Here is a 17,047-nt window from a genome sequence, read left to right on the forward strand (position 1 = left end):
AACACTTCCTGGAGACGATCGCGCATGTACACGCGCGCACACGGTGCTCAACATACACAGATGATTGGTGCATGTGATCTTAGGTTCACAGAACTAATATGATCACTTTTATAATGAATGATTGCTGTAATCAGCAGCAATCATTCATTATTAAAACATGCCACTTAGAATAATAAATAATATGTAGGCCGGATTACACACCCCCTGATGTGCATACTACCCACTGATTGGTGCATGTGATCATAAGCTCACAGAGCCAATCAGATCACTTTTTACAATGAATGAATTCTGCTATAGCTAATAGCAGCATGTATTCTATGAGTAAAAGTAAATATTTACATTGTAGCACTTGAAGTGCTTCTTGTTACCTCTCTGTCAGAGTGAGATCTGAGGTTGACGGAGCTGCTGACAGTGCCACAGTGTGAAATATACTGATCTAACAGTGTTTTTCTTTTCTTTTATTGTTAAACTGTTAACCCCTACCTAGCCTATAACCCCTTCTGTCACCAATACCTAGGTATAGCCCTAGCTGGCTTTAGTTAGACCTTTTGGGGCCTAGCTAATCTCCACAGCTCTCACCTACCCCCCTGCTAGTGATTTTACCAGTGAATCATTCAGTGATTCCGTGATCCCCTACCTAACCTTTTTTGTCATCTGCTTTACACCCCCCCCCCCCCCCCCCATCCAAAAAAAACAAAAAAACAAGACCTTTCTATCGATCTTTTCTGTTTGTTGATCTGTTAGATCATTTAAAGTAATTTGCCGATTCTAGACATATAAAAGAGGCTTTTCACAGCAGAGGAGGCGTGCGGCATGCTGCAGTTTTCTGGTAGCAGTGGAGAGGAGGATTCTGATTCTGGCAGTGATTGGATACCAATTGATTCTGGATCGCTGTCAGACAGCGATTCCAGCTCTGAGCCCGAGCGTGCAGGGCCATCATCAAAGCGGGCCAGATTTGGAAGTGGGGTGCAATCTAATGTCGCTGCACGTGCCATCAGCAGCGATAGCAACTCTGAAACTGAGGGGCCATCAGAACGCAGAGGACGATGCATACAGCCGAGGGTACGTGAAAGATAGGCAGTACCCTTTGAAATTGCTCACCCACAATTGTTACCTCCGAACATGGAAGAGCCACAAATCCCCCCCTTTACTGCAGCCAGTGGCATTACAGTGGATACAGGGAATATGACCCCTATACATTTTTTTCAGATGTTTGTTCCCGATAAATTTATACAACAGAAATTTTGTTTCATAGAACAGACTAACAATTATGCTGCACAATATTTGGCTGCCAATCCAACATCAGTTTATGTCACAAAATGGACACCAACAAATTTGGCTGAGCTCAGAATTTTTCTGGGCCTTATTTTAAATATGGGCTTAACCACTTAACGACCACGGTCAGCCGATCGGCGGACCTAGGTGTTAAGTGTTTTTACATGGAAACGGACGCTCCTTTCCATGTCAGTTCACGGAGGGTGTCTCCGTGAACTGCCTGCGAGCCTCAGATCGCGGCTCGCAGTCAAAATGTAAACACGCGGGGAAGAAATCCCTGCTGTTTACATCATACGGCGCTGCTGCGCAGCAGCGCCGTAAAGAAGATCGGCGATCCCCGGCCTCTGAATGGCCGGGGATTGCCACAGTCTGATAGGCTAAAGCCTGTCAGGGGCGGCGCAGGACGAATCTCCATCCTGTGTCGCCCAGGGGAAAGTGGAGAGGGAGGGAAGGACAGGGAGGCCAAAAATCGCTGCGGAGGGGGGCTTTGAGGAGCCCCCCCCGCAAGGCAAAAATGGCCGGCGGTGATCAGACCCCCCCAGCAAGACATCCCCCTAGTGGGGAAAAAAGGGGGGAAGTCTGGTCGCCCTGGCTGTCTGCTGAACTGTGCTGTGGGCTGGAGAGCCCATGCTGCACAGATCAGCGCAAAATGGCCTGGTCCTTAAGTGGTTATGGCGACCACAGATCAGCATGTATTGGAGCAGAAATGCACTCCATCAGTCTCCTCAATATTCAGGGAAGATGACAATGCTGAGGTACAAAATGCTGATGCGGTTTCTTCACTTTAACAACAATGCGGAAGACCTCAGTTGTGAAGATCCTTCTCGAGACTGCCTTTTTAAATTAAGGCCACTTCTGGACCATCTGAATGCGAAATTCAGTGAAATTTATGTGCCCAAGCGGGAGATCGCAGTCGATGAATCCCTAATGCCCTATCAAGGGAGGCTGGGCATAAAACAATACATCCCCACCAAACGAGCTCGGTATGGAGTGAAACTGTACAAGCTTTGCGAAAGCAGTACAGGGTACACCTACTCATTCTGTATATATGAGGGGAAGGACCGACTACTACAGCCTGAGGGGTGCCCTGCTTATATGGGCACCAATGGAAAGATTGTCGTGGACCTTATTAGTCCATTACTAAATAAAGGGTACCACCTTTGTTTAGATAATTTTTACACCAGCGTGCCCCTTGTAAAATTTTTGTTTGATGCTCAAACTGTGGCCTGTGGTACCTTGCGGGCAAACAGGAAGGGCCTACCAGAAGAGGTTGTGCGTAAAAAATTAAAAAAGGGGAGATGTGCAGCCCGAGAAGCAGTGAACTCCTTGTTATGAAATATAAAGACAAGAGAGATGTCCTGATGCTGACCACCATGCATACTGAGGCTATGATGTCAGTGAGGTCTCAAAGACAAGAGACAGAGAAACCACAGGCGATACTCGATTATAGCAAGCATATGGGGGCAGTGGATTTTGGACCAGATGATGTCTTACTATCGGTAAGCAGGAAAGCCAAAAGCTGGTACAAAAAAATGAGGATTTACCTGATTCAGATGGCATTGCATAATTCTTTTGTCATATACCAAAAATCAGGCAACACAGACTCCTTCCTGAAGTACGAGGAGCATGTTTTATCATCCCTGATATTTGGCGGCCCGAGTGGCAACATTAATCAAACTGATTGTGAGGATATCGTCAAACTACGGTACAAACATTTTCCCGCTTCCCTCCCCCCCACTCCAAGAAAAGCCTACCCTCAAAAAAATGCAGAGTGTGTAGCAAACACAAAATCCGAAAGGACACTCGAAATTACTGCCCAACCTGTCCATCCAATCCAGGCCTCTGTTTCGAAGGATGTTTTGAAATTTACCACACAGTATACAATTATTAAAGTTTTTTTTCTTTTTACCATATTACAATACATTGTTTTTACCTATTTTTACTTTTTGCCCAAACTGTATGCCACCCTAGTATATTTGTAAAAATTGTCCTGCAATAATCCAAGCATGCATGCCATGCATAATGCCCTATTGCAAGTTATAAAAAAAATTGCATACGTGCCCTGATTTTGACCATCAGAATTTTTTTTTTCTATGACAAAGCCACACTTAAAAAAATGTCATTTTCGAAATAGTGATCAAATTTGATAAAATTTCACCAAATCGACAAGAATCGGAAAGACACTATACTAAAATCCAAATGTGCACACCAGCCAGAATGCCCCTCTGCAGGCCCAATTATTCATCAAACAAGGCACAAATGCGCTCATTTTAACCGTCAGAAACTGGAGAAAAAAATGTATTTGTGTTTTATATCATGGGCCCTAGTCAGAAAAAAAATATTTGGTGACTAACACTTGAAAACAATGTCATTTTCAAAATAACAATCAAATTTGGGAAAATTTCAGCAAAACCAGAAGAATGTGAAAGACACAAAATGCCCACACTGGAATAGTCCTGGTTGTCTACTTTTTAAAATGTTGTCATTTGGGGTACTTATTTGCTGTTTAGACACATGTAGGACTCTGTAAAGGATGAATCACGCAATAAAACTAAATTAAGTGCTAAAAACCAAATGGGCACATGGGGGTTAACAGTCTACTATATGCCCACCGAGTATAGCATCATTTTAACGGGGAAGAACCTAGCAAGTTATTTTGGTATATTTTATAGCTGTGGCACTTGTCATGTAAAAATTAGTAAGTGTGAAACCTGAAAAAAGGTGTATTTTTTGCTTTTACTTCTAGTTTTTACCTTAAAAAATTCTATAAATGAAATCATTTTTTGAAAATAATATTACCCAAAGATAGCCTAGATTGCCCTGAAAAAAACAATATATATATATCACTTAGGTATCTTAAGTAATGAAAAAGTTATTGCAGTATCAATAGCGACACAGCTAAAGTGTCAAAATTGTCAGGAACTTTGAAGGGTAAAAACCATGGACCGCGAACCAGTTAAACACCCTCTAAATTGACTCTGATGTAAACTCAAACACTTAAAATTTATAATTTGGTAGGGTACATAGTCAGTGTTTCCTTTAGTGAAAATGATACAAATATTTACTGCTGAAATATATACAGGAGAAGTACACTGATGCTAAGGGGTCAGAAGAAAGGCATTCCCTTTTGACTTTTAAGCTTATTTATTGGTCCTTTATAGTGATGGTTGGCTTCACTGACCACTATGGAGACTCAGAAACTCAGCTTGCTTTAAAGGGAAGGTCCAAGCAAAATAAAAACATGAGTTTCACTTACCTGGGGCTTCTACCAGCCCCATGCAGCCATCCTGTGCCCTCGTAGTCACTCACTGCTGCTCCAGTCCCCCTCTGGCAGCTTGCCGACCTCGGAGGTCGGCGGGCCGCATTGCGTACATTTTTACGAATACCCGCTAGTGCAGGAACATTAACACATACATTTTTACACGTTACTGGTTCAATGCGTACATTTTTACGCATTGAACCGGTAACGTGTAAAAATGTATGTGTTAATGTTCCTGCACTAGCTGGTATGCGTAAAAATGTACGCAATGCGGCCCGCCGATCTCCGAGGTCGGCAAGCTGCCAGCGGGGGACTGGAGCAGCAGTGAGTGACTACGAGGGCACAGGATGGCTGCATGGGGCTGGTAGAAGCCCCAGGTAAGTGAAACTCATTTTTTTATTTTGCTTGGACCTTCCCTTTAATTTAACCCTGTTCTGAGAGGGATGTGGAGGCAGCCATATTTATTTCCCTGTAGAATATGCCTTTAGCCTGGCTGTCCTAAACTTCTGCCTCTAATTCTGTAAACCACTGACCCAGAGTGAGTGTCAGGGCCATTCAGAGGGTCCATAAGTGGGGGATCGCAAATTTAAAAAAGGGACCCCCCCCGAACTGCATAGTAGACCTTCCCCCAACCCCCTTTCCCTGCAGTGATATGTGATCTTCATCTCCCCAACTGTATCAAACCATCCCTCTTCGCCCTTTCTCTTGACACATACATTCAGTCACAGAAGCGCTGGCTGCATTCAATGATGTGGAGTCAGTCGGACTTGTCACTGGTGGCCACACGTTCCCCCTCCTCGTTTCTTGCGAGGGGGTATTGGTTGTCATGTGGATGCTGAATGCATATTCGTCTTGTTTGAAGATAATGGTCTGCGCCACATCCAAGTATAAATCACCTTTATTAAAGATCCATAAAATGCTGTGTAGCAGCTACAGCCCGCTGTTTCAGTTTACATGCCCTTTTACAAGCCGCTCAGCACAAGCGCTGAGCGGCTTGTAAAAGGGCATGTAACCCGAAACAACTGTCCTCCTCTGATGCTCTGTTCCCCGCCGTCGGTACTCGTGTTATCACGCGAGTGATTACGCTGCGGGTGCGCGGCCATGGCCGCGTGCGTGATCGCTCCAGCGCAGCCGCAGTGTAATCACTCGCGTGATTACATGGGGACCGGTGGTGGGGAACGGAGCATCGGAGGAGGACAGCGTGGGACATTACCGCTGCACGAGGCCGATAGAAGTCCCAGGTAAGTGTCAGTTTGTTTGATTTTTATAATACCACAGAACCCCTTTAAAGTATTAGTACAGGACTCAAGCAACTGGCACTGTTTATTACAGAATGAAGCTGGCACCCTCTGTATTCCTCTCACTTTAGGTCCAAGGTATAGTCGTGTGTAATGTAGCAGTCTACTGTCTTATTGGGCCTGGGCAGTGAAATAGCATTTTTCCAAACATGAAATCAGTTCATTTTACTGAACTTTGTAAATCACAGACTGCCTGATAACCCCACAGTACCTTCCAACTTCCAGCATATATAGTTGCCTATAGATAGGAGAAGAAGCATTGCAACTCTGCAGGAGAAATTATGTACTCACTTTGTTGACAGAAACACTGAGCTGTGCATGTGTCACTCTTTAAAATTCCTTATAATGTATAGATCTAAGTTAAAGAGAATTTTTTAATCAACAAAAGGGGAATATCACTTTGATCTCAATTTCATAACACTGTGTACAGTACACAAACACAAGGTTGTCATTATCTGTGAGGGCTATTTCTGGTCCTTTCATGTGGAAATGTAGTGTGAATACAGGTGTCTCACAATGTCTGCAGTCTCTCCTTTAGTATTCTTCCAGGTTATATCCTTGGCTGACTATTATTGTAGAGCCCATAGGAACACCTGATCAGGCTCTCTCCTCTAAATAAAACAGCTCACCTAAGATCCAAGCTTATCGTTACACAAATTGGGATAAACTTTCACTCAAACTGATCACAGAATTGTTTTTCTGTTATCAGTCCAGGTTATAGTCCAGGTTTTCACATACCTTAAGATCTATTCTTGTCTCTGGAACTACTGAACATGAAGCCTACATTTAACAATGTAGAAACTACTTTTCTCCTATGTTGAAATTACTTTTCTCCTATGTTGCTGTCACTTTCAGAAGTAGTAGAAATCTGACATTATCAACAGGTTTTGGGTTAGTCCATCTCTTCATGGGGGATTCTCAGCATGGCCTTTATTCTTTATAAAGACATTCCCTGAAAAAGATGTATACAATGATGCTGGACAGCCTCCCTGCTCACCATACACTTTTTTGGCAGTTGGACGGAGCAACTGCCATTCACTAAGTGGTTTTAAAAATAAAGAAAACCTTAGCAACCCACTATGAGAAGATGGGCTAGTCCAAATTCTGTCAGCAATGTCAGATTTCTACTACTTACTGTAAGTGACAGCAACATAGGAGAAAAGTAATTTATGGCTCATTTAACTCCGGAAGAAACCTACTTCTTATTTGTATATGTTTACATTGTATTTTACATTCGAAGAATTTCGCGACAGAGGTCCTTTAAAGATCAGTATAAGGTGTTTTAACCCAAATGGCACTATGCTGAACTGGATGAGAACTACCTCGGTGGAGGCAGGTAGTGTATCCCCTGTTCATTTGCATTGCTTTAGCTGCTAACTGTATTCCAGTCCTGATTGAATAAACTTTTGTCCTGAGTTTTCTCACAAAAAATGTTTCCATACTTACCAATAAAAATCCCTTTATCCCCAGAAAAAAAAAATATGCAAAATAAATTTCCCTAAATATACTTATCAGTTATGCCTACTTTACTGTACTTCCTCACAAGTTAGTTACTGAAAATATATTTTGTAGGTAAGATAACAGAAATAAGTACATCGAATAAGGGCCAGTGTAGTTGTTTCTTAATTAAGATATGAAACAGCTTTATAATGTTTTGCTTTCCACTACAACAAAAAAACATTTAATTTTCTCTCTTCAGTTCCCAGTGCTCCACCGCGAAAAGTTGAGGTGGAAGTATTGAACTCGACTGCCATTAAAGTGTTTTGGCGTTCTCCTATCCAAAACCGTCACCATGGCCAAATACGTGGTTATCAAGTTCACTATGTTAAAATTGAAAATGGAGAGGCAAAAGGCCTTCCTATAATAAGGGATGTTATGCTGGCTGATTCTCAGGTGAGTAAAAAATTAAAATTAATAGCACATTATTGCTTACAGGTCTACATTTTAACTCTAAAGGACAACTAAAACTGATACATTTTAACTGATCAATTGTTTTGCAGCAGTGCATTGTGAAAACACATTCAGTTAAAATGCATAGATGTGAACTGGCCCATAGGGAAACATGGAAAATTCCTTTACAAGCTCTGTGCATCAGTTGTCCACTCAGTCATAACTGACAGCAACTGATTAAGGCTTGGTTCACACATAAACTTGTTCATCTCCGGTCCAGTCCAGCCCTATCCTGTTTTGCAGCAGTTTTTTTTATCAGTATTACCTGACTGGACCGGAAATGTACACCCATACAAACACATACAAAACTGTCAGGACTGTACCGGACAGGAAATGTACACCTTTTATGTATGAACACAGCCAGCCAGTACTCCGTAAGTAACCAGCCTTGTTGATGTGTTAGTCCCCTCCCCACTTGGTTGGCTCTAACGGCCTGTGCCCTCCCCTTTTTCTCATATACACTGGCAGCCCATTTTTACCATTTAAAGTACCCCTGAACTGAATGCTGGGTTTACATGCTTTTAATAATGTTTTATGTGCAGTGCTGTGACATACCTTACATCCTAATCCTCACCGTCCAGTGCCCCCAGTAGTCCCTTCTGCCTTAATTTTCGACTGGGATGACAGCCCAATATGGACAGGGAGGAAGTGGCAGTTCTCCTTTTCTCAGTCCGTCCCTAGGAACCTTCCCCCCTCCTTCTGATTCAGACGGTAAGGAACTATGCTACATAAGTATTTACAACTATCTGAATTGAGCTCGGAAAGATAGTGTACTAATATCCGAAGTACATTATTGTTCTCCCGAAGCGCACACGTCGCAGCTCTCTTGCAGTGTCACTGTACAATTGGGAATGAAAAATGGAGGGGGTTGAGAGTGGTGTTCCTAAGCATGGACGGAGAGTAAGAGAACTGCCATTTCCTCCTCATCCATAATCGACGTTTGTCCCAGTCAAAAATGAGGGCAGAGCAGTGCGGGGACCTTGGGCTGGCACTGGATGGTTAGGATAAAACATTATTAGAAGCATGTAAACCCAACATCAAGTTTAAAGATACTAGAAATCATTCCTGCACACAGGGATACGAAAGTTTGCTGTTGTGTGTAATTGCTGTTGAAATCTTGGTAGACATTTAAATAATATGTAAATAATAAGGCAGCTAAACCAGAAAGCCCCAGAATTGAACTTACTGATAAGATATATTGCTTAGCTTAAGCTGAGTACTCACCACCCGACTGATCCCCTTGACGATAAGTGTTCAGTGACTCTTCTTTCTGCTCGTGACGTCTGGAGACGTCGGGGATCTTAAAGATCCGATCCGCCATGATGGTTGTTATCAGCACGCATCGCTAAAAGTTGTTCATGCGATTGTGTTTCTGTACCCACGACTCAAGATTGCGGAAATGACTGCTCACCGCTCAGAAAATCACTGGTTGTCAGGAAAATTGTGTGGTGAGTACAGGCCTTTAGAATGGTGGGGGTTTATTCAACAATTTTATTTTTTCAAATAAAAAAAAAACCTTCAAAATCTCCCTGTGAGCTTCTTTTAAACCCTTGATATACCTTTGCAAACTGGTTTACTAGAAAAGCCAATCAGCATAATAATATCCAACATGGCATGAGAGAAGAGGGAGCTGCAAGAAAGGCTCAGAAAACTAGCAGAGTAGTAGTTGAAAGGTGCTGCATGTGCTGAAGAATACACATTTTCACACTGCTGTACATGGCAGTTGATAGGCCTTTTTGAGCACTCCACAGGCTTTAGTCAAAGATTAAAGAGAAACTTCAACCTAGAATTGAACTTTATCCCAATCAGTAGCTGATACCCCCTTTTACATGAGAAATAGAATGCTTTTCACAAACAGACCATCAGGGGGCGCTGTATGACTGATTTTGTGCTGAAACCCCTCCCACAAGAAGCTCTGAGTACCGTGGTACTCTGGGCAAACTTCACAATGTAACAATGTTCTCAGACAGGAATTAGCTGTTTACAGCTGTCTCTAACAGCCAAAACAGCTAGCATCAGCTACATAACCTGCCCACAGTAAAAATGTCACCATGTAATAAATGTCAGAATGTAAATCGGGGAGAGGAAAGATTTTACAATGAGCAAACACTGACTAAATCATTTATACATAATTATGGTAAAAAATGAAGCACTTTTTTTACTACATTATTTTCACTGGAGTTCCTCTTTAACAGTTGCCTGATACTCTGTTGGTTGCATTTGTATTGTCACTTCCTTTTCTAATTATTGTGAACACAAAAACAGGGTAACCCTGGCAATCATGTTACTGCCATGCTCACAAAAACTACATATTCCCGTAGAACCACCTTGCACTGTTGCAGACCAAAACAGTTGTATACAAGTTAAATTTCATGGTGCTTTATAGTTAATGGTGCATATGTACTAGACATCCTGAGTTCTGGACAAATGGGGTACAAATTAATTATAATTTAATTCATCTAATTTTCCATTCATGAGAAATGTATGAAAAACTCGCCCATAGTGCTTACTACTGCTAAAAACAGTTCAGTTCAAACAAACAGCACTCACCCGAGACGTGCCACCACCTGGAAGGAAGAATAACAACAGCTGTTCTCCCCTTTTGTGGTTACACTCACCGGAGCACTTCTTGTATCGTGCGTTTCAGCCATAGGCTTACCTGTCTTCCCAGGTCGCGATATCCAGAAACAGCCTTGAATCCAGTTATCATTAAAAACAGGACTTCTTTATTACCAAATGCATGCAGTGACAGGGTGTGATATTTGTGCGGCTAAGCCATGGACTCCAGCCAGCACTCCTCCCCTCCGTCACTCACTGCTGTCTCCATGCGCATCTTGTGAAGGAATGTGTAATGTTTGTCTAATGAATCTGTAATACATTTGTGAATAGTGTTGGTGTTTAAATTTGGGTTGTCCTCATATTGGACCTGAAAATAGCTGTTTAAATTCAGACCTTGACGAAATCTTGAATTCGGCAAAATTGTATTGAACAATACAGCCAGCTTTAGCAGTTAATAGCAAAGCCCCCACACATGCTAGAATAACCAAATCTGCTGTGTATGTTAAGAGGAACAATGGGAACAGGGGGGGGGGGGGGGGGGTATTTTTCAAGAAGACCTTGTAGTTTTTGAGAAAATTGAAAAGATACAATAGGAAAACTGTATTTAAATGTGGTTAAATGACAGAGCTTACATGTATCCCCAGAAACAGCAGTGGATTTCCCGCCGGGGTTGCCTGTGGGTCAGTACCCGGTTGTACACCGCAAAGTGGAGACACTTTTGTTGGGGAACGCTGCACAGCTGCAATACTGCTGTGTAAGTATCCCTGGCAAAATAAACCTATTATTTACACTAGTATAATCCTTTTTTTTTTAAATGCCGTGGGGTCCCCCCAAGCACTGTGTCCCCTCGTTGCACTGTGAGATATACCAGCCTGCTTGGTCCCCTGATCCACAGGCAACCCTGGCAGAATACATGTATCTGTCATTTAACTGCATTTAAAAAAAAAAACATTTTTTCTTATCAAAACTTTAACATTGATTTTCTCAAAAACTACAATTCTTCTTCTTAACATACCGAGCAAATTTGGTGATAATAGCATGTACAGTGGTATAACTATTAACCACTAAATTCGGCGGTAGTGACTTCAATGAAATTTGAACAAAATTTGTGCTTCGATTCTCCCAGTCCGAAGAATTTGGGCCTCTTCTATCAAACATTCATCAAATTGAACAGGTAGCTATTCGACCAACGCTATTTGCAATGTAAATCAGATCAGTAAGGTTTCAGTAAGGCGCTGCTGCAGTTGTCACTAAGTTAAAGAGACACTGAAGCGAAAAAAAAAATTATGATATTATGATTTGTATGTGTAGTACAGCTAAGAAATAAAACATTAAGATCAGATACATCAGTCTAATTGTTTCCAGTACAGGAAGAGTTGAGAAACTCCAGTTGTTATCTCTATGCAAACAAGCCATTAAGCTCTGCGACTAAGTTAGTCATGGAGAGGGCTGTTATCTGACTTTTATTATCTCAACTGTTCCTGGACTATTTACTTTTCCTCTGCTAGAGGAGAGGTCATTACTTCACAGACTGCTCTGAAAGAATCATTTTGAATGCTGAGTGTTGTGTAATCTGCACATATTATAGAATGATGCAATGTTAGAAAAAACACTATATACCTGAAAATAAAAGTATGAGAATATTTTCTTTGCTGCTAATCTTCTAGTAATTATTCATAGTACACAACCAATTCATTATATCATATTTTTTTTTTTTCGCTTCAGTGTCTCTTTAAGTAAAGAACATTTTGGTTCCTATATTTCAATTATAAAAAGGTCTCCAAACCCCTCCAGTACATACCTGATACCATAAGGTGTTTGCAATGAGAGTGGTGACCTGGGTCTAGCCCTCTGAGTTACTTGGAGGCTTCTTTGCTGTCCCACAGATGGAGCATAATTAATTCATCCTTCTCACAATTTGGTGGGTTTTTTTGGCTCTAAATTTAAATTTTAAATAATGTTGGCTAGAACAATCAATATTGCAATTTGACGTTTGTATATATATTATATATACATTTTCTCTTTCTTGTTTTTTTTTTTTCAGTGGGAAATAGATGATACAGCTGAATATGTAAGTAGTAAAAAAAATGTGTTTTGTTTCATGTGTTGTTAGGCCCTGTTCCCACTAACAAATAAAACCTGAGCGATTCTGCATCGGAGAAACAGACACGTTCACAGATCCTGTTTTAATGTATTTATAGGATCGATGCACACTTGTCAGTCTGCAACAGATATGTTTGATCCGGTGCGGTACGCAGAATACAAATTGAAGCCTACATTATTTTTGTAGACTCACCGAAAAAACGGATGCCAGTGGAATAAATGCAAACCTATGAGAACGGACAGTGTCTGTTTTCACTAGGTTACTCGCTGTACATGTTCCTGCTCTACTCACCTATCTTTTGTGTCTTTGGTCATCTTGGGTCCTTTGCTGCTGCTGCCAAACCGCTTTGCTCCACTGCAGGGTACACTCAGCTGTTATATAGCTCAGAGCCCTGGCAGAAGCATGCTCCCATTGGATTGCAAAAAAAACCACTGAGAATCCTGCCTAGCAACAGAAAAGGTTATCATTGGTACACTGAGTGGTGGAACAATGAGAATACTCCCTGCTTCTAGGCAGGATTATCTTGGATTGCAATCCAATGGGAGCCTGTTTTTGCCATGACTACGATCTATATGCCGGTGAGTGTTCCCCAGGGCCGGGCCGAGGCAGAGGCTGGGAAGGCTGGGGCCTCTGAGCGCTGCCACCAGGGGGCGCATTTCTCTGTGCTATCCCCAGGCTCGGACTGAGCCGGTGTTCAGACCTAATAACCTACAGGAGCACCGGCGAAGTCCCGATGGAAAGTTCGGTAGGCCTTTTACGTCACCTGTCACATGACGTGGTGGGCCCCCTCTCATCTCTGCCCATCTCTGTCTGAGCTAGCGGCAGAGTTTCCCCCTGGCCAGTACTAATGCTTCTGGCACGGAGAATGTGCAGACCAGGACCCTAAATGACGTCAGGAAGCAGCAGGAGAGTCATGTGATTCAGGCACACAGACGCGCAGCTCTCAGCTGATCACTGGAGACTGAGCAGCGCGCAGATTTTGAATTGAGAAGCCAGGGAGAGCTGGCTGGAGCGAGATGCTGGGCTGCCCGTGACATGCTGGAACAGCTCGTTAGGGAGATTGCGTCTGAAGCTGGGAGTGACAGAGCACAGAAAAAAGATAAGGAAACACCCCAGTGAGAGTGGAGCAGCGGAAAGAGTACAGAAGCAGAGAGGACAGTTTTCAATTACATACGGAATGCAGGAGACAGAGACAGATGAAGAGATTAAGCTGGGAAAAGAAAGATTAACTCCTTGTCAGCAGAGAAGACAAACAGGAAGAAAACACAGATGGAGGAAAGTTGTAAAGATCATCTGTAGCAGATAGTGTGCATTACAACTGGGCCAGAGTATAGAGACAAGAGAAGGCTGGTGAGATCTCAATAATGTATTGTCAGAACTGTTTTGATTCACATGCATGCTTAAAGTAAACCAGAGACAAGTATTTGGCAGCGTTTTATACATACCTGGGGCTTCCTCCAGCCCCATCCGCACGGATCACTCCCATGCCGCCATCCTCAGCCTTCTCCCTCTTCGCTACCGGGTCCCATAAGTCTGTTCAGTTGCTGTCAGTTGGTGCATGCGCAGTGCGCTCCTCTGTCTCGCTCCCATGTCTGGGAGCCTTCTGCGCCTTCACAGGCGCAGATTGCTCCCAGCCATGGGGGTGAGACACAGGAGCGCCCTGCGCATGCACTGACTGGCCGCAACTGGCTGAAGTTCCGGGCCCCGTTACTGAAGAGGGAGAAGACTGAGGACGCGGCATGGGAGCGATCTGTGCCAATGGGGCTGGAGGAAGCCCCAGGTATGTATAAACCGCTGCCAAATACTTGTCTCTGGTTTACTTTAACCTCACTGAAGATAGCTTAACTTATATTTAAATGTATAAAAGAGATATAAATGTTTCTGTGTAATGTGAATTTTTCTGAATATGAAGTCTTCTGCAGCACTTTACAGAGTACATAATCATGTCACTGATTGTCCTCAAAGGAGCTCACAATCTAATCCTGCCATAGTCATAGTCTAATGTCCTACCATATTATTATTATGTATTTATAGAGCATTGACATCTACTGCAGCACATTACAGAGTACAGGAGACTGTATAGGGGAAGGAGGGGGACCTCTATATCACTAGGTAATGCAGTCAGGAGAACAGCAGATCGGCCTACAGGGGGCTGGGAAAATCCTCAGGTCGCTGACACTAACCTAGCCCATACCTACACCTAACTGTAACACAGCTATTGTGCTGCCCAGTGCCCAAATTATAGGCTATGGCTAATAATTTCAGAATTTTGACATGGGCCCCTATAGTGGCACCCAAATGACCTACTTTGGGGGGGGGCGCACTTTGGAAGCTCAGCCTCTGTTGCTGGGGAACCTTGTCCCGGCCCTAGTGTCCCCTGCAGTAGACCCAAGCGCCTTTGGCAGCAACGGTGCAGGACCCGAACGGCATCAGAGAACCAAATGGTGGCAGTGACAGTGGAACAAATACACAACTGTGAGTATTGAGAAAATGGAGCAGGATACGCTGTGAGCTCACCATTGTGCATCTGCTGTAGTCGGAAACCTAGGCTTAGTAAATTATTTAATTGTTTAAAAAGCATAATGCATAAATGTAACATGAAACAGCTGTTGACCTCTCTGCACTGACAAACTTCCTCATCCTCTCTGAGTGAGTGAAAAAGAAAAAAAAAAACACTTTCGCATGTTAGGGATAGTGAGAATGTGCTCATGAAAAGCGAGAGCGTCCTAAGAGTGCAGGATGGAGTAGTGGGGTGGAGGCTGGAGTAAGATATGCAGACGTTAACTTACCTGCATTCCAATGTAGTACAGTATGTGGTGTGTTCCATCGGTTTACACTTCCGCATTCAGACCTGGAAGTTCTCTAGTAGATGTACCCTCTGCTTTGTCTGTTCGTTTGCAGATTGCTAGATAGCGTTTGCCACTTTCAAAATGGCGAACACCATACTCTATAGTTGAGTAAAATACCCTGTTTGCCAGTTTGCTGCAAATCACCACAAAGTAAAAACACAGCTGCAGTGAATGTCTTTGGGTCACATACTTTTTCCTTTTCTAACCTGAAGTAACAGCTGGTGATCTGTTACTTTATTCAAGTAAATGGAGCTGTGGACTACTAGTGATTAAAATGGAACTTTTTTAAAATAAGGCATTATAAATGCAGCTCTAATCCTATTTTAAATTGGAGAACACAGAGTGGTGAGATTAATTTACATTTTCTTTCTTTATGGCCTCACCTAAAATGTTTACATGTGTATCTTATACATGTACCACAAGACAGTTTAAATAAACTTTAACCAATTCTCATCCAGATAGGCGCCGCTCAAGTCTATCTGGATGCATATCAGCGCCCAGTGTTTGAGCGGCTGTGCGAGGGGCCGCAGCCCTGCACACCCCAGCGGATTTCTGTGTTGGCAGTTGGGAAAGAGAAACATGGCTTTCCCGTACCAATCGCAGTGCGTGTAATGAATGTACATGACCCCGTTAAGGGGCAATGTCCATGCATAATAAAAATCGTGAATGAAAATGTAAAAAAAATAAAATTAAACACTTCCTGGTAATCTACAGGGAGTGCAGAATTATTAGGCAAGTTTTATTTTTGAGAAATAATTTTTTTATTGAACAACAACTCATTAATATCAAAGCTGAATATTTTTGAAAGTAGTTTTTAGTTTGTTTTTAGTTTTAGCTATTTTAGGGGGATATCTGTGTGTGCAGGTGACTATTACTGTGCATAATTATTAGGCAACTTAACAAAAAACAAATTTCAATTATTTATTTTTACCAGTGAAACCAATATAACATCTCAGCATTTACAAATATACATTTCTGACATTCAAAAACAAAACAAAAACAAATCAGTGCCCAATATAGCCACCTTTCTTTGCAAGGACACTCAAAAGCCTGCCATCCATGGATTCTGTCAGTGTTTTCATCTGTTCACCATTGAAATTGCGTGCAGCAGCAACCACAGCCTCCGAGACACTGTTCAGAGAGGTGTACCGTTTTCCCTCCTTGTAAATCTCACATTTTATGATGGACCACAGGTTCTCAATGGGGTTCAGATCTGGTGAACAAGGAGGCCATGTCATTAGTTTTTCTTCTTTTATACCCTTTCTTGCCAGCCACGCTGTGGAGTACTTGGACGCGTGTGATGGAGCATTGTCTTGCATGAAAATCATGTTTTTCTTGAAGGATCCAGACTTTTTCCTGTACCACTGCTTGAAGAAGGTGTCTTCCAGAAACTGGCAGTAGGACTTGGAGTTGACCTTGACTCCATCCTCAACCCGAAAAGGCCCCACAAGCTCATCTTTGATGATACCAGCCCAAACCAGTACTCCACCTCCACCTTGCTGGCGTCTGAGTCGGACTGGAGCTCTCTGCCCTTTACCAATCCAGCCACGGGCCCATCCATCTGGCCCATCAAGACTCACTCTCATTTCATCAGTCCATAAAACCTTAGAAAAATCAGTCTTGAGATATTTCTTGGCCCAGTCTTGACGTTTCAGCTTGTGTGTCTTGTTCAGTGGTGGTCGTCTTTCAGCCTTTCTTACCTTGGCCATGTCTCTGAGTATTGCACACCTTGTGCTTTTGGGCACTCCAGTGA

The 17,047-nt window shown here is 42.7% G+C and overlaps 1 protein-coding gene across 1 annotated transcript in view; it reads left to right on the top strand.

Moving 5' to 3' along the window:
- The window catches only part of LOC137509805 (receptor-type tyrosine-protein phosphatase S-like), a 782,862-nt gene that overhangs the window by 363,576 nt on the left and 402,239 nt on the right, over positions 1-17,047 (top strand). Inside the window, exons 12-13 of the mRNA XM_068233857.1 lie at positions 7,532-7,725; positions 12,386-12,412. Coding sequence (XP_068089958.1) covers positions 7,532-7,725; positions 12,386-12,412 — 221 coding nt within the window. The remainder of the gene's footprint in view (positions 1-7,531; positions 7,726-12,385; positions 12,413-17,047) is intronic.

This window comes from Hyperolius riggenbachi, chromosome 1 (assembly GCF_040937935.1).
Source record: "Hyperolius riggenbachi isolate aHypRig1 chromosome 1, aHypRig1.pri, whole genome shotgun sequence".
Classification (NCBI taxonomy): Eukaryota; Metazoa; Chordata; class Amphibia; order Anura; family Hyperoliidae; genus Hyperolius; species Hyperolius riggenbachi.